This window comes from Oncorhynchus clarkii, chromosome 2 (genome assembly GCF_045791955.1).
Source record: "Oncorhynchus clarkii lewisi isolate Uvic-CL-2024 chromosome 2, UVic_Ocla_1.0, whole genome shotgun sequence".
Lineage (NCBI taxonomy): Eukaryota > Metazoa > Chordata > Actinopteri > Salmoniformes > Salmonidae > Oncorhynchus > Oncorhynchus clarkii.
Window position 1 is genome coordinate 1,684,749 of NC_092148.1, and position 12,903 is coordinate 1,697,651.

The 12,903-nt window shown below is 50.1% G+C and overlaps 1 protein-coding gene across 1 annotated transcript in view; it reads left to right on the plus strand.

Annotated features, from left to right (window-relative positions):
- Positions 1–12,903, plus strand: part of LOC139418921 (threonylcarbamoyladenosine tRNA methylthiotransferase-like) — a 404,223-nt gene that overhangs the window by 188,230 nt on the left and 203,090 nt on the right. The window contains exon 5 of the mRNA XM_071168710.1: positions 9,800–9,896. Coding sequence (XP_071024811.1) covers positions 9,800–9,896 — 97 coding nt within the window. The remainder of the gene's footprint in view (positions 1–9,799; positions 9,897–12,903) is intronic.

Consider the following 12,903-nt stretch of genomic DNA (forward strand, 5'->3'; position numbering starts at 1 on the left):
TCTCTCTCTGCGTCTCTCTCTCCCTCTCCCCGTCTCTCTCTCTCCCTCGCCCCGTCTCTCCCTCTCCCCATCCTCTCTCTCTGCGTCTCTCTCTCCCTCTCCCCATCCTCTCTCTCTCCCCGTCTCTCTCCCTCTCCCGTCTCTCTCTCCCTCTCCCCCTCTCCCCATCCTCTCTCTCTCTGCGTCTCTCTCTCCCTCTCCCCGTCTCTCCCTCTCCCCATCCTCTCTCTCTGCGTCTCCCTCTCTCCCTCTCCCCGTCTCTCTCTCCCTCTCCCCATCCTCTCTCTCTCCCTCTCCCCATCCTCTCCCTCTCCCCGTCTCTCTCTCCCTCTCCCCGTCTCTCCCTCTCCCCGTCTCTCCCGCTCCCCATCCTCTCTCTCTCTGCGTCTCTCTCTCCCTCTCCCCGTCTCTCGCTCCCTCTCCCCATCTCTCCCTCTCCCCGTCTCTCCCTCTCCCCATCCTCTCTCTCCCCGTCTCTCTCTCCCTCTCCCCATCCTCTCTCTGTCTCGCCGGCCTGATATTTGATCCCCATGACCATCTGTAGATTTACTTCAGAACCCCCTGCATATCCCCTTCAATCAGCTTGCTTTCTCCTCTTCCATATCATCTTCCTCAGTACCTGTTGATGAAGATGTTCTCTCGACAGGTTTTCTCTCCCGTTCTCCTCCTCTTCTTGAATTCCACCTCTTTCGCCTCCTCATCCTCTCCCCATCCACTGTCACTGATGTGTCTCCTGAGTGGAGAGCCTGACTGTCACTGATGTGTCTCCTGAGTGGAGAGCCTGACTGTCACTGATGTGTCTCCTGAGTGGAGAGCTGGACTGTCACTGATGTGTCTCCTGAGTGGAGAGCCTGACTGTCACTGATGTGTCTCCTGAGTCAGTCCGTGAGGCTCCTCTGAGGAGAACAGCCACTTAAAAATAAGCTCATCTCTACAAGTCCATTGTGGCACCCTGTTTTTAAAAAGGCCTCGTTGTTCAGGACCCTGCCATTACGAGGTACATCACGTCTGAATTATTCAGTAACGCTCCTGACAAACGCCGCCCTAATGCGCTCGGCGCCCGGCCGTGGTGACACAGTGAATCAGGCGCGGCGTGGATGAGCTTTCGACCCAGACACCCCAGGGGGAAAGCCAATCACGTCGGCTCATGCCAGGGTTGGATGGGAGGCAGGGCTTGGGCGATTGGTTCAGCTTCGCTGCACACCAGTGACCCGGACGCCAGCAGATGTCCTCTGAGATCAGAGATCTCTTGAACCCGGTTCAGTTCTGCAGGCGGTGTCTCCTCCCCTCCAGCGTTGGGGAAATAGAGAGTTACATACCACAGTATTATATACATATTTGACTTCCCCAAGTATCGGTTGAATAAATGGATGTTACTGTAGGTAGCGTGCTAGCCTGCTGTACCTGTGGTGAACTGGTGTCTCCCTACCTCCCTCCCTCCCTCCCTGCTCTCCCTCCCTCCCTGCTCTCCCCCCTCCCTCCCTGCTCTCCCTCCCTCCCTGCTCTCCCCCCCTCCCTCCCTGCTCTCCCCCCCTCCCTCCCTGCTCTCCCCCCTCCCTCCCTCCCTCCCTCCCTCCTCTCCCTCCCTGCTCTCCCTCCCTCCCTGCTCTCCCCCCCTCCCTCCCTGCTCTCCCCCTCCCTGCTCTCCCCCCCCTCCCTCCCTGCTCTCCCCCCTCCCTCCCTTCCTCCCTGCTCTCCCTCCCTGCTCTCCCCCCTCCCTCCCTGCTTTCCCTCCCTGCTCTCCCCCCTCCCTCCCTTCCTCCCCCCCTCCCTCCCTGCTCTCCCTCCCTGCTCTCCCCCCCTCCCTGCTCTCCCTCCCTCCCTCGTCTCCCACCCTCCTCTCCCTCCCTGCTCTCCCTCCCTCCCTCCTCTCCCTCCCTGCTCTCCCTCCCTGCTCTCCCCCCATCCCTCCCTCCCTGTCTGTCTGGCATATCACTCCTGATCTGTTGAGCCTGACCCCCGCTGACTGATTTATAAAACCTGCCAAGCCGTGTCTTCATCTAGCCTGCAGTCCCTCCACCCTGAACGGACAGGGCCAAGACGCATCATGTAGAGGAGAAACACGTGATGATACCTGAATGTACATCCTGGAATTTTACCTCTGACTTGATTTACAAAATTAGGTCGGACAAAATGTCTCTCTGGATTTAGGCTCGTTGACTGTCACCACACTGGTACAGTATAGGACTGTATATGCAACACAGTGTGTTTTCATACTCCTTTAAATATTCTGACCCGTTTTCTGATCTTATGCCTCCTTTAAATATTCTGACCCGTTTTCTGATGTTATGCCTCCTTTAAATATTCTGACCCGTTTTCTGATCTTATGCCTCCTCTAAATATTCTGACCCGTTTTCTGATGTTATGCCTCCTTTAAATATTCTGACCCGTTTTCTGATGTTATGCCTCCTTTAAATATTCTGACCCGTTTTCTGATGTTATGCCTCCTTTAAATATTCTGACCCGTTTTCTGATCTTATGCCTCCTTTAAATATTCTGACCCGTTTTCTGATGTTATGCCTCCTTTAAATATTCTGACCCGTTTTCTGATCTTATGCCTCCTTTAAATATTCTGACCCGTTTTCTGATCTTATGCCTCCTTTAAATATTCTGACCCGTTTTCTGATCTTATGCCTCCTTTAAATATTCTGACCCATTTTCTGACGTTATGCCTCCTCTAAATATTCTGACCCGTTTTCTGATGTTATGCCTCCTTTAAATATTCTGACCCGTTTTCTGATGTTATGCCTCCTTTAAATATTCTGACCCGTTTTCTGATGTTATGCCTCCTCTAAATATTCTGACCCGTTTTCTGATGTTATGCCTCCTCTAAATATTCTGACCCGTTTTCTGATGTTATGCCTCCTTTAAATATTCTGACCCGTTTTCTGATGTCATGCCTCCTCTAAATATTCTGACCCGTTTTCTGATCTTATGCCTCCTTTAAATATTCTGACCCGTTTTCTGATGTTATGCCTCCTTTAAATATTCTGACCCGTTTTCTGATGTTATGCCTCCTTTAAATATTCTGACCCGTTTTCTGATGTTATGCCTCCTTTAAATATTCTGACCCGTTTTCTGATGTTATGCCTCCTTTAAATATTCTGACCCGTTTTCTGATCTTATGCCTCCTCTAAATATTCTGACCCGTTTTCTGATGTTATGCCTCCTTTAAATATTCTGACCCGTTTTCTGATCTTATGCCTCCTCTAAATATTCTGACCCGTTTTCTGATGTTATGCCTCCTTTAAATATTCTGACCCGTTTTCTGATGTTATGCCTCCTTTAAATATTCTGACCCGTTTTCTGATGTTATGCCTCCTTTAAATATTCTGACCCGTTTTCTGATGTTATGCCTCCTTTAAATATTCTGACCCGTTTTCTGATCTTATGCCTCCTCTAAATATTCTGACCCGTTTTCTGATGTTATGCCTCCTTTAAATATTCTGACCCGTTTTCTGATCTTATGCCTCCTCTAAATATTCTGACCCGTTTTCTGATGTTATGCCTCCTTTAAGTGCAACAGAAGCAACTTGTTTGATCACTATACAAAAAGGTGAACCTGGCACAGATCCTATGTTCCCTAATCCTTCTGTATATAGAGATGTTTGAGTGCTGTGGTACAGGATGGACACCCGTCTGATGCTACGTTGTCACCTTTTCAGTCTTCTGTGTGGAGATGTCTCTCGCTGCTGTCTCCGTACAGGAAGCCCATTGAGTTGTGTGAGGTTTTGGTGGAGAGCAGGACCAGATGTGTGTTCTACAGCTGTCAGACAGAGCTGGCTCTGAATACTGTTTGGAAATAATTTCATATCATTTATCTGTGCTTGATTGAGCTCGCCTGGCACAATTGACCAATAGAACAGTCCCAAAATGACATATCTTCTGGTACTTACTAACGGATAAATATTCTGGTGATCGTACTGAAGGAAACTCTGAGGAGGCTATTTGACAGATTCTCTAATAGTATTGGAACCCAGATCTGGCATTTCCTCTCCTCTGGTACAGCCAGCCAGCCAGCCAGCCAGTCAGTCAGTCATCCGTCTATCCAGCCAGCCAGCCAGCCAGCCAGCCAGTCAGCCAGTCAGTCAGCCAGTCAACCAGTCAGTCAGTCAGCCAGTCAGTCAGCCAGCCAGCCAGCTAGTCAGCTAGTCTGCCAGCCAGCCAGCCAGTCAGTCGTCAGTCCGTCAGTCCGTCTGTCAGCCAGCCAGTCAGTCAGTCAGCCAGCCAGCCAGTCAGTCAGCCAGCCAGCCAGTCCGTCAGTCCGTCAGTCAGTCCGTCAGCCAGCCAGACAGTCAGTCCGTCAGTCAGTCAGCCAGTCAGCCAGTCAGTCAGCCAGTCAGTGAGCTGCTGTTGAAAGATAAATGTCAGTCATTCAGCCAGTCATCCAGCCAGCCAGTCAGTGAGCTGCTGTTGAAAGATAAATGTCAGTCATTCAGCCAGTCATCCAGCCAGCCAGCCAGTCAGGAAGAGAGCTGCTGTTGAAAGATAAATGTCAGTCATTCAGCCAGTCATCCAGCCAGCCAGCCAGTCAGGAAGAGAGCTGCTGTTGAAAGATAAATGTCTGTAAGTGTCAGAGGCCCTGCTGCTAAACGTCCTCCACTCCACACTGCGCTGTGAACCACATGGGGCAGAAAGAGGATGAGCTCACAGTGCTGCTCTTCTCCTCTCTTCTCCTCTCTCTTCCCCTCCTCCCCCAACTCCACCACCTCCCTCTCTTCCTGCTCCTTCTGGTCCTCCTCCACCACCTCCCTCTCCACTGCTCCTTCTGGTCCTCCTCCACCACCTCCCTCCCTTCTGCCCTCTCTCTCCCCCTTCTCCATCACCTCTCTCTCCCTCTCCCATTCCTCCTCCTCCTCCCCTTCCTCCACTCCCTCCCTCTCCTCTTCCTCCACTCCCTCCCTCTCCCCTTCCTCCCCCTCCACCTCCTCCCCCTCCTCCTCCTCTCCCATTCCTCCCCCTCCACCTCCTCCCCCTCCTCCACTCCCTCCCTCTCCCATTCCTCCTCCTCCTCCCCTTCCTCCACTCCCTCCCTATCCCCTTCCTCCACCTCCTCCCCCTCCTCCACTCCCTCCCTCTCCCATTCATCCTCCTCCACCTCCACCTCCTCCCCCTCCACTCCCTCCCTCTCCCATTCCTCCTCCTCCACCTCCTCCTCCTCCTCCACCCCCTCCACCTCCTCCTCCTCTACTCCCTCCCCTTCCTCCTCCTCCACCTCTTTCTCCTAGGTATTAAGCTCACATTACCCATCCATCCAGATGTAAATGAGCCACTCAAACTAACGGCTGACTAACGCCTGACCTTTACAGTTCAACATCTTAAAGGTCGAGGTTAAGTGCCCATCAACGCTCTCACAATTAAGTTGACAGTAAAGAGGAAAATATGTAATCCTGCACGTGACACCAACCTCATTGGTGACACTGTGGCTCCGTGTATAGAGGAGACAGGAACAGCCCTACTGGCCAATCACCAGAGTGGATTAGATACCTGGTTATCTAGTACAGACAGGAACAGCTCTACTGGCCAATCACCAGAGTGGATTAGATACCTGGTTATCTAGTACAGAGAGGAACAGCTCTACTGGCCAATCACCAGAGTGGATTAGATACCTGGTTATCTAGTACAGACAGGAACAGTCCTACTGGCCAATCACCAGAGTGGATTAGATACCTGGTTATCTAGTACAGACAGGAACAGCTCTACTGGCCAATCACCAGAGTGGATTAGATACCTGGTTATCTAGTACAGAGAGGAACAGCTCTACTGGCCAATCACCAGAGTGGATTAGATACCTGGTTATCTAGTACAGACAGGAACAGTCCTACTGGCCAATCACCAGAGTGGATTAGATACCTGGTTATCTAGTACAGACAGGAACAGCTCTACTGGCCAATCACCAGAGTGGATTAGATACCTGGTTATCTAGTACAGAGAGGAACAGCTCTACTGGCCAATCACCAGAGTGGATTAGATACCTGGTTATCTAGTACTGACAGGAACAGCCCTACTGGCCAATCATCAGAGTGGATTAGATACCTGGTTATCTAGTACAGACAGGAACAGTCCTACTGGCCAATCATCAGAGTGGATTAGATACCTGGTTATCTAGTACAGACAGGAACAGCTCTACTGGCCAATCACCAGAGTGGATTAGATACCTGGTTATCTAGTACAGACAGGAACAACCCTACTGACCAGAGTGGATTAGATACCTGGTTATCTAGTACAGACAGGAACAGCTCTACTGGCCAATCACCAGAGTGGATTAGATACCTGGTTATCTAGTACAGACAGGAGCAGCCCTACTGGCCAATCACCAGAGTGGATTAGATACCTGGTTATCTAGTACAGACAGGAACAGCTCTACTGGCCAATCACCAGAGTGGATTAGATACCTGGTTATCTAGTACAGACAGGAACAGCTCTACTGGCCAATCACCAGAGTGGATTAGATACCTGGTTATCTAGTACAGACAGGAACAGTCCTACTGGCCAATCACCAGAGTGGATTAGATACCTGGTTATCTAGTACAGACAGGAACAGCTCTACTGGCCAATCACCAGAGTGGATTAGATACCTGGTTATCTAGTACAGACAGGAACAGCTCTACTGGCCAATCACCAGAGTGGATTAGATACCTGGTTATCTAGTACAGACAGGAACAGCTCTACTGGCCAATCACCAGAGTGGATTAGATACCTGGTTATCTAGTACAGACAGGAACAGCTCTACTGGCCAATCACCAGAGTGGGTTAGATACCTGGTTATCTAGTACAGACAGGAACAGTCCTACTGGCCAATCACCAGAGTGGATTAGATACCTGGTTATCTAGTACAGACAGGAACAGCTCTACTGGCCAATCACCAGAGTGGATTAGATACCTGGTTATCTAGTACAGACAGGAACAGCCCTCCTGGCCAATCGAAACAGTAGTTAGATGGGCAGCTTGTTTCAGCAGGCCTCATTAGAAACATTAGTTAGATGGGCAGCTTGTTTCAGCAGGCCTCATTAGAAACAGTAGTTAGATGGGCAGCTTGTTTCAGCAGGCCTCATTAGAAACAGTAGTTAGATGGGCAGCTTGTTTCAGCAGGTCTCATTAGAAACAGTAGTTAGATGGGCAGCTTGTTTCAGCAGGCCTCAATAGAACTAGTAGTTAGATGGGCAGCTTATTTCAGCAGGCCTCAATAGAAACAGTAGTTAGATGGGCAGCTTGTTTCAGCAGGCCTCAATAGAAACAGTAGTTAGATGGGCAGCTTGTTTCAGCAGGCCTCATTAGAAACAGTAGTTAGATGGGCAGCTTGTTTCAGCAGGCCTCATTAGAAACAGTAGTTAGATGGGCAGCTTGTTTCAGCAGGCCTCAATCTGAAAAAGTAGTTAGATGGGCAGCTGGTTTCAGCAGGCCTCAATAGAAACAGTAGTTAGATGGGCAGCTGGTTTCAGCAGGCCTCAATAGAAACAGTAGTTAAATGGGCAGCTTGTTTCAGCAGGCCTCAATACAAACAGTAGTTAGATTGGCAGCTTGTTTCAGCAGGCCTCAATACAAACAGTAGTTAAATAGGGTTCTGGTTGATTCAGCAGGCCTCATTAGAAACAGTAGTTAAATAGGGTTCTGGTTGTTTCAGCAGGCCTCATTAGAAACAGTAGTTAAATGGGCAGCTTGTTTCAGCAGGCCTCAATAGAAACAGTAGTTAAATGGGGTTCTGGTTGTTTCAGCAGGCCTCATTAGAAACAGTAGTTAAATAGGGTTCTGGTTGTTTCAGCAGGCCTCATTAGAAACAGTAGTTAGATGGGGTTCTGGTTGTTTCAGCAGGCCTCATTAGAAACAGTAGTTAAATAGGGTTCTGGTTGTTTCAGCGGGCCTCATTGGAAACAGTAGTTAAATGGGGTTCTGGTTGTTTCAGCAGGCCTCATTAGAAACAGTAGTTAAATGGGGTTCTGGTTGTTTCAGCAGGCCTCAATAGAAACAGTAGTTAAATAGGGTTCTGGTTGTTTCAGCAGGCCTCATTAGAAACAGTAGTTAAATAGGGTTCTGGTTGTTTCAGCAGGCCTCGATAGAAACAGTAGTTAAATATGGTTCTGGTTGTTTCAGCAGGCCTCATTAGAAACAGTAGTTAAATAGGGTTCTGGTTGTTTCAGCAGGCCTCATTAGAAACAGTAGTTAGATGCGCAGCTTGTTTCAGCAGGCCTCATTAGAAACAGTATTTAGATGGGCAGCTTGTTTCAGCAGGCCTCATTAGAAACAGTAGATAGATGCGCAGCTTGTTTCAGCAGGCCTCATTAGAAACAGTAGTTAAATAGGGTTCTGGTTGTTTCAGCAGGCCTCATTAGAAACAGTAGTTAAATAGGGTTCTGGTTGTTTCAGCAGGCCTCATTAGAAACAGTAGTTAAATAGGGTTCTGGTTGTTTCAGCAGGCCTCAATAGAAACAGTAGTTAAATAGTGTTCTGGTTGTTTCAGCAGGCCTCAATAGAAACAGTAGTTAGATGGGCAGCTTGTTTCAGCAGGACTCATTAGAAACAGTAGTTAAATAGTGTTCTGGTTGTTTCAGCAGGCCTCAATAGAAACAGTAGTTAAATAGGGTTCTGGTTGTTTCAGCAGGCCTCATTAGAAACAGTAGTTAAATAGGGTTCTGGTTTCACCAGGCCTCAATAGAAACAGTAGTTAAATAGGGTTCTGGTTGTTTCAGCAGGCCTCATTAGAAACAGTAGTTAAATAGGGTTCTGGTTGTTTCAGCAGGCCTCATTAGAAACAGTAGTTAAATAGGGTTCTGTTTGTTTCAGCAGGCCTCAATAGAAACAGTAGTTAAATAGGGTTCTGGTTGTTTCAGCAGGCCTCATTAGAAACAGTAGTTAAATAGGGTTCTGGTTGTTTCAGCAGGCCTCATTAGAAACAGTAGTTAAATAGGTTTCTGGTTTCCTGCGGTGGATTTTATTTGTCCCCTCAAGTAAAAAAAAAAAAAATAAAGTTAATTTTTTTAACATAAAATACTGAAAACACCAGCAAATCAGCTCCAAGGGATTTTAAATTTAGGACATCAGTTCCCAAGTATTCCCACGTATACTAGAGTTGTGATTATAAACAAGGTTTGAAATCATTATGTTTCTGACAAATATTACACCTGTTTGGGCTTCTTGCGTTTTAATACGCAGTCTTACAAATGAATTGTAATTCATGTTCTGGTCCCCTGACTAACTGCACTAGAAAAAAACATGTCCGCGGGCTGAATCTAGTTGAGGATCCCCTGGTCTAGACAGAAACAGTCAGGGAAATGATTTATTCAACACCTTCAGAAAAGAAGAGCCACTGACGACAGTGTGGTTGTATTTCAGCAGGTGTCAATAATGTAGTGATGTTGGAGAATGTTCTGCTATTTAATGACAGACAGGCTGTAGACGGTAGACACGTCCCAAATGACACCCTAAATATACCCTTACGTAAGTGCCCTCTAGTGCCACACAGCGGTGTGGTCCTAATACCCATAAAACCTAGCGGTCAAACAATAGTTTAGTTCACCATTTTATTCGTTGATAAAAAAAGTCACCTTGTCCTAGAGAGATTTACGTGGTCATCAAAACGCCACGCCAGGGTGAGTCTACACGAAACACAGCCCTTATTTTAAGGTTGGAACCGTTTCCCTGCTAGGTTTTATGGGTATTATGACTCATACTGTGGTACTCCTATATGGGCCCTGGTCAAAAATAGTGCATGTTAATGAAAACAGCAACCAAAAAAATAACGTGACCCTCCTGAGCCACCGTTGGTCCTCCTTGTATTAACCCCCCGTTGTGTCTCTGTCAGGAAGGCCCAGGAGCAGGATAAGAAGGTGGTGTTAGCTGGATGTGTTCCCCAGGCCCAGCCCAGGATGGACTACCTTAAAGGACTCAGCATCATCGGGGTAAGTCTCCGTCTTCTCTCCCTTTGTATGTGTGGTGGAGGGTGTTTTGAGGGCGAAACACGAGATTAATTTCACAACATGGCAGTTTACGCAAAGTTCTGTCCTTCACATTAGACTGTAGACCACAGTTGGACTCGATTCTAGTCGATTCGGGAATTGAGTTACAGTACATCCCTATTAGGGAATTGATGATACATTTCCAATTAAACTGACTGGAGTTGAAACGGAAATGGATACCTATTCTGCTCGAGGCTGCTGACTGAAAGACCTCTATTGCCGGTTGTTGTTGTTGTTGCTCTGAGGCCGGTTGTTGCTCTGAGGCCGGTTGTTGTTGCTGCTGCTCTGAGGCCGGTTGTTGTTGCTGCTGCTCTGAGGCCGGTTGTTGTTGTTGCTGCTGCTCTGAGGCCGGTTGTTGTTGTTGTTGCTGCTGCTCTGAGGCCGGTTGTTGTTGTTGCTCTGAAGCCGGTTGTTGTTGCTGCTGCTCTGAGGCCGGTTATTGTTGCTGCTGCTCTGAGGCCGGTTATTGTTGCTGCTGCTCTGAGGCCGGTTGTTGTTGCTGCTGCTCTGAGGCCGGTTGTTGTTGCTGCTGCTCTGAGGCCGGTTGTTGTTGCTGCTGCTCTGAGGCCGGTTGTTGTTGTTGTTGTTGTTGCTGCTGCTCTGAGGCCGGTTGTTGTTGCTGCTGCTCTGAAGCCGGTTGTTGTTGTTGTTGCTGCTGCTCTGAGGCCGGTTGTTGTTGCTGCTGCTCTGAGGCCGGTTGTTGTTGCTGCTGCTCTGAGGCCGGTTGTTGTTGCTGCTGCTCTGAGGCCGGTTGCTGCTGCTCTGAGGCCGGTTGCTGCTGCTCTGAGGCCGGTTGCTGCTGCTCTGAGGCCGGTTGCTGCTGCTCTGAGGCCGGTTGCTGCTGCTCTGAGGCCGGTTGCTGCTGCTCTGAGGCCGGTTGCTGCTGCTCTGAGGCCGGTTGCTGCTGCTCTGAGGCCGGTTGCTGCTGCTCTGAGGCCGGTTGCTGCTGCTCTGAGGCCGGTTGCTGCTGCTCTGAGGCCGGTTGCTGCTGCTCTGAGGCCGGTTGCTGCTGCTCTGAGGCCGGTTGCTGCTGCTCTGAGGCCGGTTGCTGCTGCTCTGAGGCCGGTTGCTGCTGCTCTGAGGCCGGTTGCTGCTGCTCTGAGGCCGGTTGTTGTCGCTGCTGCTCTGAGGCCGGTTGTTGTCGCTGCTTCTCTGAGGCCGGTTGTTGTCGCTGCTTCTCTGAGGCCGGTTGTTGTTGCTGCTGCTGCTCTGAGGCCGGTTGTTGTTGTTGTTGTTGTTGCTCTGAGGCCGGTTGTTGTTGCTGCTGCTGCTCTGAGGCCGGTTGTTGTTGCTGCTCTGAGGCCGGTTGTTGTTGCTGCTCTGAGGCCGGTTGTTGTTGCTGCTCTGAGGCCGGTTGTTGTTGCTGCTGCTCTGAGGCCGATTGTTGTTGCTGCTGCTCTGAGGCCGGTTGTTGTTGCTGCTGCTCTGAGGCCGGTTGTTGTTGCTGCTGCTCTGAGGCCGGTTGTTGTTGCTGCTGCTCTGAGGCCGGTTGTTGTTGCTGCTGCTCTGAGGCCGGTTGTTGTTGCTGCTCTGAGGCCGGTTGCTGCTGCTCTGAGGCCGGTTGCTGCTGCTCTGAGGCCGGTTGCTGCTGCTCTGAGGCCGGTTGCTGCTGCTCTGAGGCCGGTTGCTGCTGCTCTGAGGCCGGTTGCTGCTGCTCTGAGGCCGGTTGCTGCTGCTCTGAGGCCGGTTGCTGCTGCTCTGAGGCCGGTTGCTGCTGCTCTGAGGCCGGTTGCTGCTGCTCTGAGGCCGGTTGCTGCTGCTCTGAGGCCGGTTGTTGTCGCTGCTTCTCTGAGGCCGGTTGTTGTCGCTGCTTCTCTGAGGCCGGTTGTTGTCGCTGCTGCTGCTCTGAGGCCGGTTGTTGTTGTTGTTGTTGCTCTGAGGCCGGTTGTTGTTGCTGCTGCTGCTCTGAGGCCGGTTGTTGTTGCTGCTCTGAGGCCGGTTGTTGTTGCTGCTCTGAGGCCGGTTGTTGTTGCTGCTCTGAGGCCGGTTGTTGTTGCTGCTCTGAGGCCGATTGTTGTTGCTGCTGCTCTGAGGCCGATTGTTGTTGCTGCTGCTCTGAGGCCGGTTGTTGTTGCTGCTGCTCTGAGGCCGGTTGTTGTTGCTGCTGCTCTGAGGCCGGTTGTTGTTGCTGCTGCTCTGAGGCCGGTTGTTGTTGCTGCTGCTCTGAGGCCGGTTGTTGTTGCTGCTGCTCTGAGGCCGGTTGTTGTTGCTGCTGCTCTGAGGCCGGTTGTTGTTGCTGCTCTGAGGCCGGTTGTTGTTGCTGCTCTGAGGCCGGTTGTTGTTGTTGTTGCTGCTCTGAGGCCGGTTGTTGTTGTTGTTGCTGCTCTGAGGCCGGTTGTTGTTGTTGTTGCTGCTCTGAGGCCGGTTGTTGTTGTTGTTGCTGCTCTGAGGCCGGTTGTTGTTGTTGTTGCTGCTCTGAGGCCGGTTGTTGTTGTTGTTGCTGCTCTGAGGCCGGTTGTTGTTGTTGTTGCTGCTCTGAGGCCGGTTGTTGTTGTTGTTGCTGCTCTGAGGCCGGTTGTTGTTGTTGTTGCTGCTCTGAGGCCGGTTGTTGTTGTTGTTGTTGCTGCTCTGAGGCCGGTTGTTGTTGTTGTTGCTGCTCTGAGGCCGGTTGTTGTTGTTGTTGTTGTTGTTGCTGCTCTGAGGCCGGTTGTTGTTGTTGTTGTTGCTGCTCTGAGGCCGGTTGTTGTTGTTGTTGTTGCTGCTCTGAGGCCGGTTGTTGTTGTTGTTGTTGCTGCTCTGAGGCCGGTTGTTGTTGTTGTTGTTGCTGCTCTGAGGCCGGTTGTTGTTGTTGTTGTTGTTGTTGTTGTTGCTGCTCTGAGGCCGGTTGTTGTTGTTGTTGTTGTTGTTGTTGTTGTTGTTGTTGCTGCTCTGAGGCCGGTTGTTGTTGTTGTTGTTGTTGTTGTTGTTGTTGCTGCTCTGAGGCCGGTTGTTGTTGTTGTTGTTGTTGTTG